Source organism: Cryptotermes secundus, unplaced genomic scaffold, assembly GCF_002891405.2.
Source record: "Cryptotermes secundus unplaced genomic scaffold, Csec_1.0 scaffold1269, whole genome shotgun sequence".
In the NCBI taxonomy this organism is placed as follows: domain Eukaryota; kingdom Metazoa; phylum Arthropoda; class Insecta; order Blattodea; family Kalotermitidae; genus Cryptotermes; species Cryptotermes secundus.
Genome location: NW_019720738.1, coordinates 73434 through 95283, shown reverse-complemented (window position 1 = coordinate 95283; position 21850 = coordinate 73434). Strand labels below are relative to the sequence as shown.

At 41.2% G+C, this 21850-nt stretch overlaps 2 protein-coding genes across 2 annotated transcripts; one reads left to right on the top strand and one right to left on the bottom strand.

Annotated features, from left to right (window-relative positions):
* Window positions 1-986: 986 nt before the first annotated feature.
* On the bottom strand, window positions 987-7087 carry LOC111873051 (calcium and integrin-binding family member 2). The gene is made up of 5 exons (XM_023867425.2): window positions 7019-7087; window positions 4075-4109; window positions 3345-3462; window positions 2475-2622; window positions 987-1895 (listed from the first exon to the last, which is right to left on the bottom strand). The coding sequence occupies exons 1-5, from the start codon at window positions 7067-7069 to the stop codon at window positions 1678-1680; spliced, it is 570 nt and encodes a 189-aa protein (XP_023723193.1). The 5' UTR covers window positions 7070-7087; the 3' UTR covers window positions 987-1677.
* A 2033-nt stretch (window positions 7088-9120) lies between these two features.
* On the top strand, window positions 9121-16501 carry LOC111873380 (zinc finger protein 236). Its single transcript, XM_023868045.2, has 3 exons — window positions 9121-10229; window positions 11981-12161; window positions 13183-16501. Exons 1-3 carry the CDS (start codon window positions 9633-9635, stop codon window positions 15510-15512), a joined length of 3108 nt encoding a protein of 1035 aa, XP_023723813.1. The 5' UTR covers window positions 9121-9632; the 3' UTR covers window positions 15513-16501.
* Window positions 16502-21850: the final 5349 nt, after the last annotated feature.

Genomic DNA, 21850 nt, shown 5'->3' with positions numbered 1-21850 from the left:
ATGAATTGTATTATAGTGCTTATCAAAATGTTATCATATCCAGTGATTAGAAATGTATGTGCGTATGTGTATGTCATGAACAGAATTGTAATTTGAAACTTCACTTAATGTATGGTTGGCCACAGTACTTAGAAGATAAGGTGAGCTCTATGTCAGCAAATGGTGTAATGTTACATTTGGATGTAGATTAATGACAAATGGTATTGTCTGTCTAAGACATCTTTTAGGGTATGTCATGACTCGAATAGGCAGGCAAACTTTGAGAATAAAACCCCGCGTGTTCAGCGCGAGATCTGCAGTATGGTGGTTGTGGTTTGCACTGTATGTTGAAAATAAAATCTAGTGACTTTCTAATGATAACATAAATATCTACATCACTGTGTGATGATGACGCCCTTTCAAAGATGTTTGAGACACAGTATAAAGGTTTTGCTCAACAAAAATGTTATAAAATAAGACAAATAGATTGGTATAAATATGAATAGTTATCTTGATACAACAAAATGGAAATGCTAAAAACAAAGTAAAATAACAAGCGAATACTATATGATGATATGCAAATTGAAATAAACGGGTGGACTTGTGGTGCCCTCTTGTTCATAAACCCTTCTGTTCCCAGCTTGTCCCCATTGTCCAGTCATGAATGTTAATGTGCAAGTTCTCAGGCTATCATGGCGGTTATCATGAAAATTACTGTGTGCAGCAGCTTTTATGCCATTTATTTGAGCTTGTGTTATAGCTCATGTTGCATGTGTACAGTAACTTGAACTTCTAAGTGACTCTATGATTTACTGAACTCATAAATTTGACATGCATATGAGAGTGTAAATTCAGTTCTTTAGCAAATGTATCCTTCTTTTAGAGCAACAGAGTGATTCAGCACCGATGGAAGGTACTGAATATTAATACTCTCACTGTGAAGTATTTCTGTGGTGTGATGACCCTGTCAGATCAGATAATGTTTCAGTGGAAAAAAAGAGGACTTATGATAGGTTATTAATTTATTTAGTGATGTATAATCTCAGGTAGTTCTCAGAGACAGGAGAAATATGGCATTAGCTTTTGGTTTTTGTTGCATTCTGATACATTTTCTAAGAGATGAGTGGGAAGCTTCAAAACACTGCTCAAGAAATAATTTTGTTGTGATTCTGGAAGGAATAAACCAATTATATATACATATGAATCACAACAGTATTGTTTCACTTGCTTAGTCCTCTGACTCCAAAGGGATCAGGAAGGAGTCTTCTCTTCCTCTTCTTAATTGTCCTCTTCTTACTCCATTTCCTCATCTCACCTCCTCTGAATATTCATATCCCATTCTTCCTGTCCTCTTCTCACCCTTGTCCCCCTTTATGTACTGCATCTCCTCTTACCTTGTTCTCTTCCTACTCCAACCCCTCTTCCTCGTTCTATTTTTCATCTTCTCCTATTCCTCCTTTCCTTTCTTTTTTCGATATTTTTTTTTTGTCTTGAGTGTTCTGCTCTACATAACTGCGTGTTCAGGGTCTGAAAGGTTCAAGAAACAGGGCCTGCCATTGGTGGCAACATCAGTTGAAATATGCAAAATTGAGTTATATATGAAGACTTCACTTTAGTGTTGTGTAATGCTGAAGTGCATCTGACCTTCAAACATACAGTACATGATAAGCATTCCTTAATGTGCCTGTTGTGTTCCATCTAGATACGAATGTGAAAAGTTGACAGAAAATCCGGTGCACGTGTGATGACATGCTCAAACTCCATGAAGGATAGTTTGCCATCTCCGTCCACATCGGACTCCTCAATGACCTTCTCACAGACCTGAGCTACCTCTTCAGGTGTGAGCTCATTATGGGTGAGTAGACGCAAACTTTGCTCCAGGTCCTGTGGTCCAATGTGGTGGTCCCCATCAAAATCTGAGAGAAAAGATGAATAATCAGCTACTTAACTCTGTCCATTCCACATATGAGGTAATTCTCGCTCAGATGAAATTGTCCCTATCAATTGGTACATGTAATTATGGACTGAAAGAAATATTGTATGAATGTTACATTGGGCACTGTCCATTTTCTGAGGCATATCTGATTTTCACGCTTTTGTAGAAACAGGAATCTATTATTAGGCACAAGGGGGAAGGATCCTATTCACTTGAGCCTGTTATAAAAATTGATTCCCAATAACTGGATGTATGCTACCTTCTCTCATAAATCTGCAGTTTTAACATAACAGAAATTATAAGTGGCCATAAAAAATTATTTTTAACAAAATTTTCAACATAGAAAGGTTTAACAGTCTCATATAAATGAAATATTAGGAGCATGAACAATATTATTAAATGAGAAGCTTCATAATTTATCTTTCTTACTTTATATTGTTCATTTATTTAAGTAGTTAGTTACTCAGCTGTTTCATGGAATTAGACAGTCAGCCAATCAGTTAGTTGGTCAATCAGAATTCAGCATGAGACACTTGTAATAATGCAACAATTTGCTCACCATATATCTTGAATGCATAGAAGACTTTGATGTCCCTTGGGGCTTGCTCACTGAACACTGACAGAAGGTCCAAGAAGTCCTCAAATGTGAGGTTGCCCTTCCCATCTCGTGAGAACACCTGACAGATCCTCTGCCGGAATGGGTTCTCCTGTGAACCGGCAGTTGTTTCAGTACAGTAGCTGAGGCATCACAGTGCCATGTCTGTGTCAGTGAAGAGACTTGCGGACAGCACCTTTCTGATCCCTTTTGTCTGAGTAGCAGATTTTACACACTCTTCTCTTTCACTTTTTGTTAAAATAAAAATTCATTTCTACTGACCTATTGTTCATATGGTGACCATTAATTGGCAGTAATGTAAACTTGTTATGCACAAATTTAAATAAAAATTGTTTCAAGAATTACTATTCCAAATGTGGTTTTCATCTTAGTATTTGTAAACTTTACGGTACTGCAACTGAGTTTTTAGAAAGGTGATCTAATTTTAACTGAGAGGAGGGAGTGCCACTTCCTGGCGGTTCTGCGTGCAACAAGAGTACTGTGCACATTAGTGACCTGGGTTTCTGGAAACAAAATCTTATCTTCCCATTATTAAAAATGTTACTCATAGTTTGCCCCTTTATATGTTGAATTTCATTTACCAATATGACATTTTGTTTACATAAAGTCAGTGATTTAATATTACAAATAATTTTTAAAAGTAAAGTGGAGCGATATGACATTGTATTTCACAATCCTGTTGCATTAATATATCACATATACACATTCACTTTACTTTATGTAAATAAAGTTGCATTTAAGATGGAAGTGAATCTCTATAAGTGACCATATATAGAGTGGAATTTCTGTTTTAAGAAAGTGAAAATTTCTTACCCGAAGTTCTGGTAGCTTTTCCATTTTCTCCAGTGGCACCCTGACAGTAACAGGTTCTCTTCCTGTCATACTCTTTGGCACAAGGTCAGGGCTGACTTCTCGGAACCTCTTGTGTACCCTGCATGTGTAAGGGACACTGGTGTCTATACGGTCTTCAGAGAAGTTAATACTAACTAATATTAACTTATACAAGTAGAAAGCGTGAACTCAGATACTGTATAACTTTGGTTTTCAGAGTTTTAGGCATCATATGTTGTCAACACTGTGAATCCCTGGAAGCTGAGGTTTCAGTTGTTCATTTCACACGTGGGAGAGAAGTGTGTAGAAAGCTTTGATAGCAAAATTTAAAGACAAGACACATCTAGGAAGATTATAAATAAATGGAAGGATAATATTAAAATTTATCTTTAAATTAGATGGGAAGGTATGGGCTGAATCCAACTCAGGATAAGGTCCAGTGGCAGGCTCTTGTGAGATCAATAATGAACCTTTGGGTCCCACTGGGAATTTCTTGACTGGCTGAACAAGTATTGGCTTCTCAGAATGGACTCAGCTGCTGCTATATAGTCTAGATACAGACCGTGTTGTTAAAGAAACTCAGCTCCATGGAGTTAGTTAAAGAGAAAAGGTAAGAAGATGCTGGGAGGTGGATATTGAACTTATGCAGGCACTCATTTACCTGATCTGTAAAGGCAAGGCTGTGCCAAGAGGCTGTGTGCCATTGTCTTACCTGAGAATCTCCTTCCTTGTGAAGAATGTGCAGTCCTGAAACAAAAATGAACCATGGTTACTTACTTACTCATGGAACTGAGCCCTTCTTGAGGAGCTGCCAATTCTGCAGCTACTCAAGAATTTCCCAGCATTTTATGGAACCCGAAGGTTCATTACCGTGTTCACAAGAGCCCTCCACTGGTTCCTATCCTGAGCCAGATCTATCCAATCCATACCATCCCATCCTATCTCTCTAAGATCCATTCTAATCTTGTCCACCCACCTGCGCCTTGGTCGTCCCTGTGGTCTCATTCTTTCCAACATTCCCGCCAATATCCTGCTACATGACCTGCCCACCTCATCCTCCTTAACTTGATCATTCTAATTATACTTGGAGAAGAGTACAAGTTATGAAGCTCCTCATTATGCAGTTTTCTCCAACTTCCTGTCACTTCATCCCTCTTTGGTCCAAATATTTTCCTTAACACCCTGTTCTCAAACACCCTCAGTCTATGTTCCTCCCTTAATGTCAGAGACCAAGTTTCACACCCATACAGAACCACAGGCAAAATTATAGTTTTGTATATTCTAATTTTTATGTTTTTGGACAGCAGATGTGAAGACGAAAGGTTCTGGACTGAATGGTTCAGAATGCCCGAGTTTAATCTCCTCTTAATTTCCTCCTGAATCAGGTTTCGATCTGTTATCATTGTTCCCAAATATCTGAACTGTAATACATCTTTATATCATGATTTTGCCCTTGCATTTTGGTGATGAGACAGAAACCATGGTTAGGAAACATAAAATGTAATTTTACTATAGAAAGTAAAGCTATCCCTGTAACAGGCCATGGAGGCCCATAGGGTTGTGAGACATCGAGGCTGCCACATTTTCTAGACAGTCAGCTCACAGATGGCAGTGAGGTTGTCAGCCTTACACACCGGCAGCCCTTTACGCCCCGGGAAGATTCCTGGTACTCATTTATGTTAGAGACTGAGCTGACCCTAGGGTCATAGTGTGGCTGGAAGGATTATGTCAATTGAACAATCCAGTGACCTCATCAAGAATCGAACCCACCACCTTATGGCTGGTAGAGGGGGCATTGTTATGGTAAAAAGATTGTATTGCTGTAACCTTTACCACAGCACACACAGTTTCCACATACATTCTTTGAATCCATGGATGCCAACATGGAAATGACAATCCAGGCATCTGCCCCCACTTGTAATTTAAATGAAAAAATTTGAGAACTATGAGGAAATACACTAAATGTTAATACAAGGAATTTAAAGAAAGTATTCTTCTGTCCACAGTACTATAAGGTCATCATTAAAAATACAGTAGTCTTAATCAGCTTGAATATAAATCTGTAATCAACCTTTTCAAAAATGGCTCCCCTTGGATATGTCCCTTTTATGCACGTAAAAGACACTGGCAAGTACTTCAGGTGAGACCTGTATAATAGTTGGTGATTATACTTCAAACAGAACATCACACCAAACTTACACAACTGACCAACTAACATCTTAGTACACAAAATTCCCCGTGCGTTCCATGTCTTTATAAAGAAATTCCTTCTTATTGTTTTTATTTAGATTGAAGAGAACTGACTTGTTGTGTGTCACATCCCGTGGTCTGCTTGATATTTACTGATGTTTTTGGAGTCATCTGCTGCCTCTCTCTTCAGGTGAGAAAAGGGATGCATCAGATTTCTGTAAAACGTCAGCACATATCTACCGGACTACTTAGCATTATATCCAAGTAGACAGCAATTGTTATGTTGGGTTTGAGGTTCTCGTGGCAGTGACTGTGAACAAGTATGGTCTTCTGTGTTGTAGCACAGTGTAGCTGGGAGGGATCCTGATATTTCAGAGCAATATGTTGCCTCCGGCTTCAAGATCAGAGAGTAAACCTTACAAGAAACCAGAAGAGTCAGATGGGATCTCTCTGATCTAACATACTCTTCAGAGTCACAGCCATCAGAAAGTCAAATCTCACATGTGTTTAGACTGTATGATGACACTCTACACATACAGAGATTATACATCATCAAATAAAATAGAAAAGGGTCATTACTGATGAGTAATTAAGGATTAAGAAGATTATCCCAATTGGAAAGCATATATACAAATTTTGAATTTGCCATGAGAGAAGATAATCACAAAATGTCACTCAGAATTAACCAATTCCAAGCCACTCACAGTGGCCGTACAGTATAAAGCGTGAACTGTCTTTGCTCACTCAAACGCTGAGGTCGTGCTCAAGGCATGGATGTCCGTGTGCGTTTATTGTGTGTTTCTGTTGTTCTGTGTATAGGTAGCGGCATTTTGATGGGCTGATCCCCCATAAAAGGAGTCCTACCAACTGTGGATAGGATGAAGTGACTGAAAAAGTGGCCAAGGTTTTACAAAGGACTGTAGAGCCATAGGTAGGTAGTTAGATAGGCAGACAGACAGACAGACAGACAGATAGATAGAGCTTCCAAACACAGGTCTAGACCACTACCACAACACTAACCTGCTCAGTCCTGTGTTGTGGAATTCACATGTCCATCACCATCATCATAATGTCCTAAGCAACTTCAGTTTCCTCCCAAAAGCCTATCTTACTGTGATCCATATTATTGCAAAATTCACCAATAACTTTTTAATCATATTTTGATGTCCTCGGTTCTGACACCATAACATCAAGTAGGTAGTCACCAATGTTTTCGAGGAATATGCCGTCTCCTTCTTCATGTCTCCCCTGAAAAATGAGTCAGCAGAATCTTCCACATCATTGGTAACCAAGTACCAGACTACATGGTGTGAGATTGTAGAGGATTACCGTCTCTGCTCTAAAACCTCAAATCTCTTAAAATTTTGTATGCATTTTATGTACCCAATTTCTATCAGAGAAGTTCCCTCTCTTCTCAAGTAAGATTCTGGTTTCCTTAAGTACAGATGAATGGGTGAGCCACTGACCTGATAGTCTTCGAATTGCTCCTCAGTAAATATGACCAGCTTGTTCCCCATCACAGTTCACTGTGGCAGGTCCCCACATAACAGGGCCTCTGCACAGAGATCAATAAGTTGGCTTGTTCAGAGCAATGTCGGTGTTCAGGAGACTGGTGCTTTGTTGAACTGGGCTGCATTGAAGCGATGTTGTATCCAACTGCTCCCCCTTCTCCATTTCATGCTCATCCTTATGCTTCTGTGGTCTAGTGGTCAGAGTTCCTGGCTACAGGTCCGGGTTCGATTCCCGCTGCTACCAGATTTTCTGAGAAGTATTGGGTATTTATCTCGCTTTTTGCTGGAAATTTGCCACCAAAAATTCTTCACCTTTGCCAGCAATCCTATCACTGGGTTAAGAACAATCATTCATCAACTAACTGACCTATGAAATTAACTAGACCCTTGTAACTATGAAACAAAGGTTGTGTTGATCGAAGCCCCCTCTTCACATTTTATGAACTGATATCAAAGTTTGGTGGTAATTATGCCCATGGGTAAGAATATACGTCCATTGTCTTAGGAGTACCTCACGGAATAATAATCGGGAAAAATAATTACACAGCGAAAACTTTCGTGTTAGTAGATTAAAATTTTTCAGCTTGAATCCCATTTGTGCCATTGTTTAATGACACCTGTTAGAGACACACAAGTGTTGCAAATTGCCCCACAATATATGAGAAAGTAGTTATGTCTTCTTTGTAGAATATTTCTCGTCAGCTAGTATCACTGTGGCACCAGAATTAGGTGATAGATCCTGTATTTAATGTTGTGAGACACTTGTGCCACTCTTTCTCTCATCACAAATGGACATTCGGTCACTGTTGTCCTAAGTGCATGGTGCAGTTGTGCCACTCTTGCTCGAAAAGCGCAAGGTTTTATATTTTGCTTTCTACTGGAAATTTGTCATGAATGTTCTTCACCTTTGCCAGCAATCCTATCAGCAGTAAAGAACAATCATTTGTCAACTTACATTTGCTCATCTGTTGTCTGTATAAATGTTTGAATTTTAACAAGTGTTTAGAATCCTTTTAATGTAACATGTACTAGGCAGGACTCCACCCATGGTTGCCATGGAAATAAAGTGCAGGGTGTGGTCCAGTAAAGATATTTCCCTGGTGGATTATTCATGTGAAGGTCAGACCCCTCACACATTATGTTGGTTACTCAACAGTCTAAAACAACTGAAACTTGAGAGATGCTGGCACACACATACAGGCATTTGGTTCTGATCCCTATCCAGAATTTAAGGGTCTTGTTGATAATTCAATATAATAACATTAAAATTTATTTAATCTCTCAATTTCTTATCCTGGTACCTTCATTTACAATATTGAAAACTGAAACATATAAGTTATGTGTGATCTGTATTATTCCAACTATTTAGGGAGGAAAGAAGAAGGAATACAGTTTGAAATTATTTTTTTTAATAAATTCAAAACATGCCTGATAGTATGGGGCGCACAATAGCTCAGGCAGTTAGTCACAAACTTCCCACAATGGTTCTCCTTGTTCGATCCCAGGTTGGGACTTGTGGGATTTGTGGTGGGAAAAGTGATATGTTTTCTCTGTGAATACTAAACTGTAACTATCATTTCTCATTTCACTGATAGCTGTCGATTCATTAAAGAGTCTTGATACTGGCAGCGTCTATAAATAACCAACTATTATAGCACTATCATTGGAAGGGGGCCGCGCCATGGCTCAAGCGGTTAGTCGCTGGCTTCCCACCTTCGCGGCCCTGGTTCGATCCCGGGGTCTGGTCAAGTGTGATTTGTGGTGGACAAAGTGACGCTGGGGCAGGTTTTCTCCGAGTACTTCGGTTTCCCCTGCCAATCTTCATTCCGCCAAATTCTCCGTCGTCATAATCAATCAGTGGCCGCCGTGCCCAGTGGACCCAGTTGGACTCCGCCCCCAAAGCGAATTAAAAAAAAATTAATCCTGTTTACCATTGCGCTGCGAAGAGGTTCGCTACGCCCAGCCAGTAGGGAGCGGTATTACATTCATAGATGGCAGCAAAGTCAGTTGTGACGGCAGTGAAAGTCATGCGTACCATCATAAGTATTCTATGACCGTCCCTGGCCGCTATGAACGTAAATCAGTGAAAAAGGGTTGCCAATATTGTAGTGTTCAGATGTAACGCTAGAATTTGTTGTATTTTGTTGTTTTAACAAATCATTTTATGTAGGGGAATGCAGATTTCCTTAGTGTGATATAAATTGTCAGATATTACTTATGTGCATTAAAATATGCATCGTATCTGGAAGTTACATTTAATTGGCGAAGAAGAATGTTACACAGATTTTGTTATGTCTCCAGAGTTTTTATGTCCATTTAAAACATTTTTGCCATCTCATCTCCAACAGAATGACAGTTTTGTTAAGGTACAAGGGTACAAGCCTATAATTGGATATGTAGTTTCAGATGTTCTTCTAAAGTTTGTTGATTTTGTAATGTGCTACATGCATATTCTGCTCTTTAATTGTGTAGTTATAGCTGCAGCAAGTAACAATGTGAAAGAACACATAATTAGCAGTGTGCAGAAATATGTGATTAATATTAAAATTGTAGGCGTTTAGTGTACAGTATGGAAGATTTGTTTAAATGCCCGCTGTGTGAAGTGGCTTGTGGTAATAAGGGCAACCTTTTGTCTCATGTTGACAAACATAAAGGTTTTCCAATTTCCTGCATTATATGCCATTCAGCTTTCAAGAATAAATTTGCATTTGATTATCATTTAGTTTCTGAACTGTGTAAAAAGACTAAGAAACATGTAGGAAAATTGCGATATTGCCCACAGTGCCCACAAACTTTCCCCAATAGGAGACACCTTGACAAGCATGTTGAGGGTCACAGACGGAATAACTGCCAATACTGCGAAGCTCGGTTCACAACACGGAAGGAGCTCACGTTTCACATGGCTCAAGAGCACAAGATGAAGCTGGAGAAGGCAAAATACCAGTGTCAGTTCTGTGAAAGATGTTTTGTAAAGCAGGTGACATTGTTTAACCACTACAACCAACATGCAAATGGGAAGTTTGTGTGTCAGGGCTGTGGATTATTCCTGGACACAAAGGAAGAATTTGAGACTCACAGGGAGAGACATGAACAGGAGAGGCCGTGGAAATGTACAAGATGTGCAACAACATTCTCACGTCGGCAGCAATATGTGGTGCACATGGAGGTATGTTGGGGTAAAGTGTAAAAATGGTGAGGGAGGCTGGTTACTCTCTGTGCCCTTATACCTCCTATCCCACAACCCTTTTGTGCCGTTACAAGTGTGTATGTATATAAGTCAGCAAATGTGAACTGTTAACGTGACTTAAATACGTAATGAGCGCTATGATTGCACACTTCACAAAACATAATGTGGCCTGAAATACCTGAACCTGGGATGAATGTTCAGTTCTTCGAAGTTTCTCTGAACTCATGACCATCACTTCAGTGCTGACTTAACTTAACTTCAGATTGTGCTGTTCTGGGTTGTGACCTCATTGTTTCGGAGGAACATATGGCTTCCATCTTTGGGGTTAGAAGTCTGTGGGGTTGAGGAATCAACTGAGTTATATAGGCCAGTTGCACAGAAGCTGCTCGCTCACTGAGACACACAGGACGGGGTATTCAGTTATTCAGTATAGAGGGGGTGGGTTTTCCCATGCACCAATAGTCTATTGTACGTTGCCCTTTAATTTCTACTGTCTCCATACCCTACTGATACTGGTGCCCACTACCTCCCCTTTCTGCCAGCGAGGTCGGCCCTCTACTGGCAGTGGTACCCGATAACTCTCCCCTTTCTGCCAGCGAGGTCGGCCCTTTAATGGCATTGGTACCCGATAACTTCCCCATCTACTGGAGGTATTGGAAACTACTTGGGCGGGAAACATTTTGCCTAATTTTGCTCAGAGGTCTCCTAGAGACATGAGGATCTTTTACGGGCCGTAAATCTACGACACGGGACCCATGGCTTAAAGTCCCTCCCGGAGGACTTGTTCCCTGAATTTTTCTGCCCTTAAAAATTCCACGACCTCCACCGGGTTTGAACCCATGTACCTTGAGTCATGAGGTGGAAACGTTCCCCCTAGACTACAGAGGCTGCTCAGGAGGGGGTAAAGACAGAGCTACACAGTGCCATGGGCCAGTTCCATACCCAACACCCTTCGACCCTGAAAGTGAAGGAAGGTAGCAGGTGCATCTGAAACCTTGGGGTCTGCTTGCGAGACTGTAGGGTGCCACAGCCCACAAGAGCACAGTTTGCATACTCACCACCATGGAACTCCCAAAGTGTTCACATGGTAACGGTTGGGTTGGAAGTGCTGTACACAGTGCTAGCATGTGGTATGGATGCACGTCTTGTTCTGACAGGTGTGCCATGTCTGGGTTGGAACATCCTGCAGTATGTAGGCACATATTGCTGAGGTTGCCTCTTCCAGTAGAGACCATCAGCCTTTGCACCATGTGACACAAGTGCAAGCTGATCATAGAAGTTTACTTCTGAAACAAAATCCAGTGCCTAACCTTAGAATCTGCCTCCACCACATCCTCAAGTTTGGCTTTGGGTTTTGTTCCTTAGAAAGAGACTTCTTTGGTTGGCAGTGCTGACATGGCAATGAATTTTTAAAGTTGCATAGGCCTGTGAGATGTTGAGGCTCCAACATTTTGTAGACAGTCAGCTCACAGATGGCAGTGACGTCAGCCTTATGCACTGGCCGCCCTTTACCCTTAGGAAGATTCCTGGTTCTCATTTCTGTTAGAGGCTGAGTCGACCCCACGGCTGTAGTGCGGCTGGAAGGATGAGGTAAATTGAAAAATCCAATGACCTCATCAGGATTTGACCCCGAAACCTTGCGGCTTGTAGCATAGTGCCTCAACAAACTACACTACAGTGTGCCCTTGCACCATAGTACTGAATGTCAGTAGCAGTATTGCTGGTTTCAGAGTCACGAGAAGTACCAGTGTAAGACGTGCAACATGGGGTTTGCTGCCAAGGCAACTCTACAGGAGCATGCAAGGGCGTGTCAGAACCAGTCTGGCAGAGAGAGCCAGCATGAATGTCCTGAATGTGGCAAGATATTTTCACGTGAGGGGCAACTCAAATTACATCTGAAGGCTCACACAGGCAAGAAACTCCTATTATTCACTTCAACTTGCAAGTTGCATGTGTGTACAAACGGTACATTAATGCACGAGGATTGTGAAATACAGTACTTGCAAATGTATGGTGTGTCGACTGAGTAATAGTAAACGTTTATTACCATGTTCACAAGGGCCTGCATGTCTTCCCTATTTTGAGCCAGATGAATCCACTCCACACCTCAAATCATATTTCTTGAAGACTTCTCTGAAAATCATCTTCCCATGCATGCCTAGTCTTCATAGTGGGTCTTTCTGCCACGTTTTCCTACCAATACTTTGTATGCATTATCTGTTCTCATATGCATGCTACATGCCCCACTTATTTGATCCTGCTGATTTCGTCATCAGATACAAGGCAAGCAGTATAAATTGTGAAGCTCCTACTTACCATGTAATTTTTTCACCCTCCGTGTTACATTCTCTTGCTTAAGTCCACATATTCTCCCCAGACCCTGTTTTCAAACATTGTTAGTTGATGTTCTTCCACTAATGTGAGAGATCAGGTTTCATGCCCATACAAAATTGTATGTAGTAGGAAAATTATAGTTTTGTGTAGTGATATAGTCTGTTTGGAACCAAGTCATTTTCTTTTTGGCTACGACCAGACAAAAGGAGAGCAGTGGGGCAGAGTATGGTAGTTGGCGTCCCCCCTCCACAAGTGGTACACCTGACTGTTGCTTGCCAAGCTTAACACAGTAACATGTAGCATAAAAATGCCATGTAAAATAAGTGGTATTGGTGGCATCACTGTACAGGAAGTGTAAATGGAATTTGAGTTAGATTACAGTTAAATAGAATCTGAAATGTTGAAGAGTGCGTGTAACTGAGCTCCATTTGACCTTCAACCTCTGTCACACACTGCCCTAGTTCATGATGACCAATACAGAAGAAGACCATAACATCAGATATTTATGTCATGTTGATTTATGTGATTGTCTAAGAATATGTGACATGTCCACTTATGCCTGTAAATGTGATTGCTGAAGTAGTGTTTTCTTGTCCAGGTGAAGAAGCATACACTTGCTTAGTATGCAAAAAAGGCTTGCAAACCGCTGAAGATTATAACCAACACATCCAGGCAACTTGCCATCGGATAGCAGAAGACGACCCAAAGAAGCCCTACGAGTGTCAACAGTGTGACAAGTGCTTCAGCCATGATTACCTTCTGGAGGAGCATGAGAACCAAATGCACAGCACTACACACACTTATAAGTGCACTTTCTGTGATCACTCCTCCAACAGTAGGTCCAACATGACACGACACCTAGCCTTGCACACTGAGAAGCGTCGTTTCGCCTGCAACCAGTGCGGGGCAGCATTCCACGCACTCACCACTCTCAAAGATCACTGTAACTCTGTCCACTCGCAGCAACGGCACTTTTCTTGTGACATGTGCGACAAGATGTTCAAGTTACAGAGCGATCTGAGGAGACACATCCAGAGTCACTCTGACATGCGTCTCTTCAAATGTCCATATTGTAGTCACTCATACAAACGTGCATCTCACCTCAGAAGGCATGAGGAATCTGCACATAGGATCATCTTCAAACCCAGGAAACTGCAGAGACTTGGTCATGATGAGAATGGTGTGTTAGTTCCTGTCGGCAAGGGATCAAAATCATTAAGTGGTGAAGTGAAGGGAGAGTCCTCTTTGGTACCCGCAGGTCAGCAGTGGACCTCTCCTGCTACATCTCAAGGGTCCGTCTTCACAAACCCAGTTTTGTCTCTGGTTGATGCGGATTTGGGCAAAGTGATAACGTTACAGGAGGTATGTACTGTATCTGATGCTAGTATTCTGGCTACGACTGGTGACTTAGCAACAACAGAAGTGCTGACCTTGCCACCCGATGACACGTTGACAACCATCGTCACATGTGCTGATGGAACTACGTTAGGTTCCTTCCAGTCTGGAGAAATGATGCAAACAATTGAAGTGACCTATGACTTAACCTTCCCAACTTCACAGACTTTAACAACCGTATTGTCTAGTTCTGAACCTCAGTTAGTGTTTGCAACACCGATCACTATGTCTCTTGATCAGCACCAAACAGTGCTAACAGTGTCAGAGATAGATCCTACTAACAGTGCGAGTGGAAAGGTGCAGTTATTGGATGCACATGCTGCTTCGAAACTGCCCGACACCATCTTCATTGAGGAAGGAAGACTTGAAGGTCTGGAGGAACCAATGTTATTAGATGGTTCAGAGCCGGTGCCTCATATAAAGATAGAGAATTTCTCTGCTCTGGAGGAGACGGTGTTACAGATGACTGCTGGTTCAGACTTGCCAGGTACGGCTGGCACAGTGTCGCGGTTACATTCTGAGCAAGCTCCAGCAACAACAGGCTGCTCAGTCTTGCCTGATGATGTTCTTACATCCAGTTCTCTGCTGAGAGAGCGTCTCATTTCTGGTCCAAAGCCTAGGCCTTCAACTTTACCGTCTCTGCCTCTCGTACCATCACAATGTGATGCTCTGGTTGCTAGTGCTGTGTCTTCCATTTCTATCCCAGCCAGCATTCCTGGCAGTATTGCCCAGCCTGATTCTGGAATATCAACACTTCCTGTTTCATCTCCTGTTCCTACCACATCTGGAGCAGACGGTTCTCATCTAGACCCTGTATTATCGATACCAAATACTGTGAAGCCTTTGTATGCAAGCATAACTGTTGGGAATATCGACCCTGATTCTGTAATAGCTTCGTTCTCTGTTCCAAATTCCATTCAGTTGTCATGCGCTGACATTTCTTCAGATGGTACAAATGTGGAGCCTTCAGTTCCCCAGATTGCAATCTCAGAAAGTGTATTATCACCTCACTCTGATATCTCTCATAAGGGTGCCCCTCCGAGCACCGATATTACTGCCATGTCTGTTCCAAATTCTGCCACAGACCCCATTGTACCTTTGGCAAACACGAACTCTCATTCTTCCATTTCTGCCTTTACCGCTCCAAATGCAGTTGAAACTACAATATCTGGCATTTCCACACAGGGTATTGACCCTATTCAACCTCTGTGCCCAGATGTGTCCGACAAGCACTGTGATTCTGATATTAGTGACATGAATGTGAACCCATCTATTCCGACACTATCTGTTGATGCTGCAGATGTTAGTCTTTCTGGAGTAGATATTTGTCCCAGTCAGCCCCAGGATGTTAGCATGTGTATCGAAGACACTCAGGCCGATTTGGTGTTGGCATCATTGCCTATCTCCACTGAAGATATTCATCCCAACTCATCACTTCCCATTGTTGTTCAGTCCCCATGTTCAGATGAGCCTCCCAACACCATGATGCCAGACTTCCTGCCTCAGTCCTTCCCCTTTCTGAATGTAGAATGAAATTCTGGGATTTCAGAAATCTTTTTATGTTTTATTTGTGTCTTTTGTTTGTTACACTTAAGTTACCTTGCCATGTAGCATTTCATTTTAGAATACTACTAGTCTGAAAGTTCTTATTGAAGAAAAAGATGCATTGTGTGTGGTTGCACAGAATATATTGACTGGCTTCCAATCTTTTACCCATAAGTGGTTCTCAGAAATCTTTCACACTTCTTGGAATAAAATAAAATACTTTCATATTGCCTTCTGGTAATGGCACTGTGTTGAGGAAGTGCTGGCTTTATCCTTAGGTTAGAAAACACCTTGAAGTGTGAAAGTCAATTCTATCATGAAGATGGAGGCTGTGTATTCCTGTGAAATCTTGTTATCTCACTGTCCGTAACCAAGAAGATGACAACATGAAATGTCATTCTTTATTGAGTGCATCCTGTTGCGTATTTGCAAACTATTCTGGGCTACGCAGCATAAGAGTGAAAACCACGGCCTAGTTAGGCTAAAGATAAACACCCATCAGTTCATTTGCAAACTCAACACCTAACAACTGCAAATATAGAATTACATCCTTGTTTGAGCCATATACAACCTAGCAAATATTCACTCCAGGATTGTTCAATTCATATATCCGTATACAATATTTTTGATATTTAACAATTTTAATAACTTAATATGTAGTACTGATAAATGCCAATATTGTCGTCCACCAGAAATCACTGTAAATATGGGCCCATATGAGAAGTAAGATGGTTTGCAATTCAAGAGAGCACTTGTTAAACAGTTGTATTCGCCTGATGATGACCGGATAAAATGACCGAAACATGTTGTGATTTTAATAAAACAAATTGAATGTTCTACATTCTTTGAGTTTTGTTAGACAGAACAAGCATAATAGAATAGTTTGAATTGTCATTATTCTGGAAAAGTGAAATAAGGTAAAAGGTAAAGCTGTCCCTGTAACAAGCTGTGGAGGCCCATGTGGTTGTGAGACGTGAGCTTTCACATTTTCTAGACAGTCGGCTCACTGATGGTGGTGAGGTTGTCAGCCTTATGTGTCAGTTGCTCTTTATCCCCAGGAAGATTCATGGCACTCATTTCTGTTAGAGACTGACTCGAACCCAGGACCATAATGTGGCAGGAAGGTTTAGGTCAGTCGAAAAATCCAATGACCTCATCAGGAATCAAACCCATGACCTTCTGGCCTGTAGTATAGTGCCTCAACCAACTACACTACCACATGCCCCCAGAAAAATCAAATTCTGTAATAAGATGAACTGGTTTTATTATGTGACGTTTTCAGCTGTACCTTATAGTGAAACACGTAACAAATTGAATATATGAGACCATATTGCATAGGAAATTGTTGGGGAAAATGTTTGAGGATAAAGGTATCCATTATATTTGGGGTGTAGAATTGTGTTCTTATGTACATTCAAGTGTTCCCAGTCCTGCCTGTTTAGTGTGAATGTAGTAGAACTAGCACTAGCCATGCTGGAATGCTGGGGGGCCATGCTTTAGTGTAGCTGGTTGAGACACTATGCTACAAGCTGGAAGGTCGTGGGTTTGATTCCCAATGAGGTCATTGGATTTTTCAGTTGACCTAATCCTTCCAGCTACACTATGGCCTTGGGTTGACTCAGTATCTGGCAAAAATGAGTACCAGGAATCTTCTGGGGGGTAAAGGGTGGCTGGCACATAAGGCTGACGGCCTCAGTGCTGATTGTCCAGAAAATGTGGGAGCCTTGGCGTCTCACAACTCTATGGGCCTTCACAGCCTGTTACAGGGATAGCTTTATCTTTTATTAAAGGACTGTTTGCAGTCATTTGACTTTGACACTGGGTTGCAGCTAACCTTGAATGGTAACACAGCTTTTGCAGAAATAGCTTGCTCCAGTATCTGTTGTTCAGACAGTGAGGTAACAGGAAACTCTGGAATCTGATTGGTGGTTATGTGTGTAGTAAGATAGCACCATTTTTTTTTCTTTTTTCAGTATTTTCCATCTTCCTTAATATCTCTATCTTTAATACTGAATTCCCAATTTAAGGTTTCTTTGGGGACCAGTGGATTTGACACTAAACCGAAGGAAATCTTAAATTGGGGAAATTTACCACTAAGATTATTGAATTGGGATCATTGAAATTGAATGTTAAATGAATGAAAACCTTAAATAGAGGAACATTAAAGAGGGTTCCATTATACTGTGAATATTTGGCTTTGAGAAGAGACTTATAATCTCCTTCCTCGTCTCTTCCCCCCTGAGCCTCTCTCCTACCTGAATAAAGTATCAAGTGACAATATGTACACCTGCAAACTAACTTAAGCTTGTGTAACTTAATGTAACCGGTGTAAGGAGGCATTTATATGTCACTAGTGCAGAAACGTTCATTGGCCATGTACACACCAATCAGAATGTGCCTTGTGCCATGGAAATTTAAGTATTGCTTTCAAGGGACTGTTTAGTCATTTTGTCTTGAAGTTTGAGACATACAGCTCTTTGAAACATTGACAAGCCAGTGTTATCAAGAGCGACTGAGGGATGTGATGCCATCTGATAGATACCTCGGTTTTAGAGGAACACGTGTCCTACGTTATTTCAGGGTAGAAGATCCTAAGGATGGGGCAGTGTGTTCCCCAGAACCTTCTGGGGTTTGACACTCTAGTTTGGCAGGTAGGTACCAACATTTCAGAGAGCCACTGAAGATGGAGGTAGCAGTTACCTCCAAAATATTGGTCCCTATCTGCCAGACTACATGGTTTCATGTCCCAGATGATGGTAATCTGCAGAGTCGCTGCTGTGGGAACTGAAATCTCACGTGACTAACTGTGTCTTTGTACTGGCTCAGTTTAGTTGATAACTATGCAGTTGTGGATTGCGCATGTCAGTATCTATATACATGATGTTAAAACCTGGGCCATTCACCACATATTGTGACTGGTTTCATATGGTTTCCCTTACATTACCAAGTAAATAAATGTTTTGACATGGAGACTGGAAGAGAGCCATTGCTGTGCAACGGTACAATAAACAGGGATGCAACAATGGAACACACCACACCACTTGACCGAGTACATCACTCATCGCTAGACCATGGCGCAATAAATGCCTGTCCGCAGCAGCAGTGACATCATGTAATAATAGGAGAACTGTTGTTCGAAGTGGTGTTTCCTGTGCGGTCCGTCCCGATGTCATAACAAGGACCAGTGGACAGTCAAGAGAAGTTACTTTTGGAGTTTGAGTCAACAGTTTGGGAGTATAGCCCTTGAGGTAACCCTTGTTGGAAAACTATGACCAGGCAATGACTAGGGGAAGTTGTAACAAGTGGAGAAGACTAGTGTGGGTTATAATGATATGTGCAGCAATATAGTTACTTGTAATTTCAGAGTTGTAAGTGCAGTAAATCCGTTTACCAATCCAAACCCCATGTATAGTAACTAAACATGTGACAGTATCTTGGAATAGGCCAGCAAAGAAAGTACAGGGTGATTCATAAGTCCCTCTGGAAACCCCAACAGTAATTTAGAATCACTAGATGAAGCACATGGCTACAAGTGGTACTGTGATTATAAATAATTGTGAGGGTTTTTGGAGGGACTTATGAATTGCCCTGTGTTAGCAGGATGAGATTTGAGGTTCTGTTACTGGTACGTATCCAAATTTTGGTCTCCTGGGATGTGATTTCAAGTCGTTTGGTAGATACGTAGGTCATCCAGAAAGTAACGACCATTTGGTTATTAAAAAAGTGAATAACATTAATTTTATTTTACCTCATTACTACAGACCTTAGATCATTTTTCTGCATAATCCCCAAGAAAAGTTAGGCACTTGTCATATTGTGTAACAAGTTTCTGTATCCCTGCATTGTAGAAATTTGCTCCCAGTCCATAGAGCCAGTCTTTAACCATCTTCCTCACTTCATTGCTGCCCATGAACAAGTGAAAATGACTGTGAGCCAGGTCTGGACTGTAGGGAGGGTGGAAAAAAAGTCCCAGGCAAAGTCAGCAAGTAGCACACATGTGCTAGTCTTACTATCTGTACTACCCTCATATGTACCAACCAACATTTTGAAGGTACCTGCTACCTCCAAAGTGGTGGCTCCACCTGTCTACCACAGCATCACAACCCAGGTGATGTTAATTTTAACTGTGATGAACCTTCCATCTTCAATAGCAACAGAATTCTCATGGTTAGCTGAGTGACTATTGACTGCTTCATGAGCAAACTGTACAGAGACATTTCTTGAACATGCTGGAAAATTGGCTGTTGAGAAAGGAAGGTTATGCACAGATGACAGGATCTTTTTTTGTGTTACTGTCTTGTTTGTCAGAGGGAGTGAGCTTCTTCTTAGAAGATGTTTATAGATGTTCAAACAATTAACTCTAACTCTTGTGCATAGCTTTCTCTGGTAGTTTCTGTTCACATGAATAAGTGGTGTAGAGTGTTGAAGGTTTTGTGTTTTGGCAAACAGTGCATTTTCTGTTGTCAGGCTGAAAGTCTTTGGATCGGGTTGGTGATGTTGCTGCTGGCCTTCATCAGCATGTTTGTTCTTGGTATCAGGACCCATCACCAAATTTTTGTTTGTTCCAAGACCACTTTTATGTTTTGAAATGGCCTCCTCTTCAGTTGGTCTTTCTAAATAGGTGCCACATTTGTTTGCCTGTTCTATAGCTCCAGCAGTTGGACAGTGAGTAGGAGGTGACACAGATGACACAGAGGAATGTGTGCTGTCCAATAGGGAGAGGCCTTGTGGCTGTGAAAAATGAATAATGAAAAATGTTTTTTCAGTTCATCCTTTGCTAATCATGCTAAAAACATTTTCTTTTTCTCAAGCCTGTGGTCACACGCCAGTGGATAGTACCATGCTCCTCTGTTTTGACCTCTCAGGGCCTCACCACTTATTGAGACTTCTGTACTAGGGCTTCTGAACCCACCCAGTGACGTTCACTCTGAACATAGCAACTTCATTGCTTGCCAAAATGGGAACTGTCAGCATTTGCACACAGCTCATCCCCAGAGGCTGAAGGTATACATTGAATAGTGAACTGTGATTGTTGAGATCTGATGTTCTCACAGCAGTGACTGTAAAGGGGGCTGTCTTCTGGGATATGATGCACAGAAGACAGTAATCTTAATTTTTGATTGGTTGAATTGTAATAAGGCCTACCAGTACTGTGCCTTAAGCCTGTTTCAGTGAAAATGCATTTGTAAATTGCATTTAAGTGTTCTGTTAAAAAGTTTGACTGGTTTCAGAGTAATATTTTTTATTACAAATGATATTTTTGTAATTTGAAGGACAAATTTGATGTATATTTCTGTATATTTATTTTAATAATGTTGAAGGAAAATATATGAACCGTGAACAGATTGGTTTCTCAATTTCCTAGCTGTATCCCACAAGTTACCAGCACAGGAAATAAGTTTTAAATTTCTTACAGCCAGCTATGTTATCACACAAAACTCCTTGTCTCTTGATATGACTTTCCTGTTCTTGGTTGTAATTTTCGTTTCCTTAACCTACCAATAAGGCAGTATAGCTCAGTTGATATAGTAACAAGGCTTGTAGGCTGGATGCCTGAGGAATTAGAGTTTGATTCCCAACAGGAGCAAGACATTAATCTCATCTCCACAGCAGCCAGGGTGTGAAGCTCTCCTCTCGCCTCTGTCTAGTACTGAGGTCAAGAATGGTGGAGCTATACTTCCGCTCCCTCGTCTGTTTTCATGAAATGGTACTTAATTAATTGAGCACAGAGACAACTTTACCTGTGCCTAGATTAAATAACAGACTCTCACTTAAATTTTGAGGTGAAGATGGCCTCTTCTTTCTGGCACCCTTAAGAACCCACATGTATACAGCAGGAAATACTTGAGTTTTACTGCCTGAGCCTTGTATGAGGCCAAGATCAGGCTGGGAGCAGCAGTTCAGGAAGGAAGAACATAGGAGGAAACTGAGGTGGAAGAGAGGGTTGGTTGCTAGTGGAAACATCTGAGAAAGAAGAAAATATCGTGACCTTTAGCATTTTAGGAATGCCGTGCCATAGCTCAGGCTGTAAGTTGCCGGCTTCCCACTGTGGTGGCCCAAGTTCAATCCCAGGTCAAGTCATGTGGGATTTGTGTTTTACCCTGAGTACTTTGGTTTCCCCTGCCAATTCTCATTCCACCAATTCCTCCATACTCATCTGTTATCCAGGGCTGGTACAGTAGGCCAGTTAGTGGCTGACATACCAAGTGGACTCAGCCTCACCCCACCCCAAGAAATTTATCTGACCTAAACTAACGTTTTCAGAAATAGATAAGTTGGCAACAGTTTCTTTATAAAAAAGTTCCATCAGTTCATATAAATATCTT

Bases quoted from the DNA above. Each gene is read 5' to 3' on its own strand.
- LOC111873051 (XM_023867425.2), bottom strand. From the start codon at position 7,069: ATGGGGAACAAGCTGGTCATATTTACTGAGGAGCAATTCGAAGACTAT. The intron at 4,110-7,018 runs GTCAGTGGCTCA...TTTTTGTTTCAG, and splicing joins AGCAATTCGAAGACTATCAG to GACTGCACATTCTTCACAAG. The intron at 1,896-2,474 runs GTGAGCAAATTG...CTTTTCTCTCAG, and splicing joins CTATGCATTCAAGATATATG to ATTTTGATGGGGACCACCAC.
- LOC111873380 (XM_023868045.2), top strand. From the start codon at position 9,633: ATGGAAGATTTGTTTAAATGCCCGCTGTGTGAAGTGGCTTGTGGTAAT. The intron at 10,230-11,980 runs GTATGTTGGGGT...TGCTGGTTTCAG, and splicing joins AATATGTGGTGCACATGGAG to AGTCACGAGAAGTACCAGTG. The intron at 12,162-13,182 runs GCAAGAAACTCC...TTTCTTGTCCAG, and splicing joins ACATCTGAAGGCTCACACAG to GTGAAGAAGCATACACTTGC.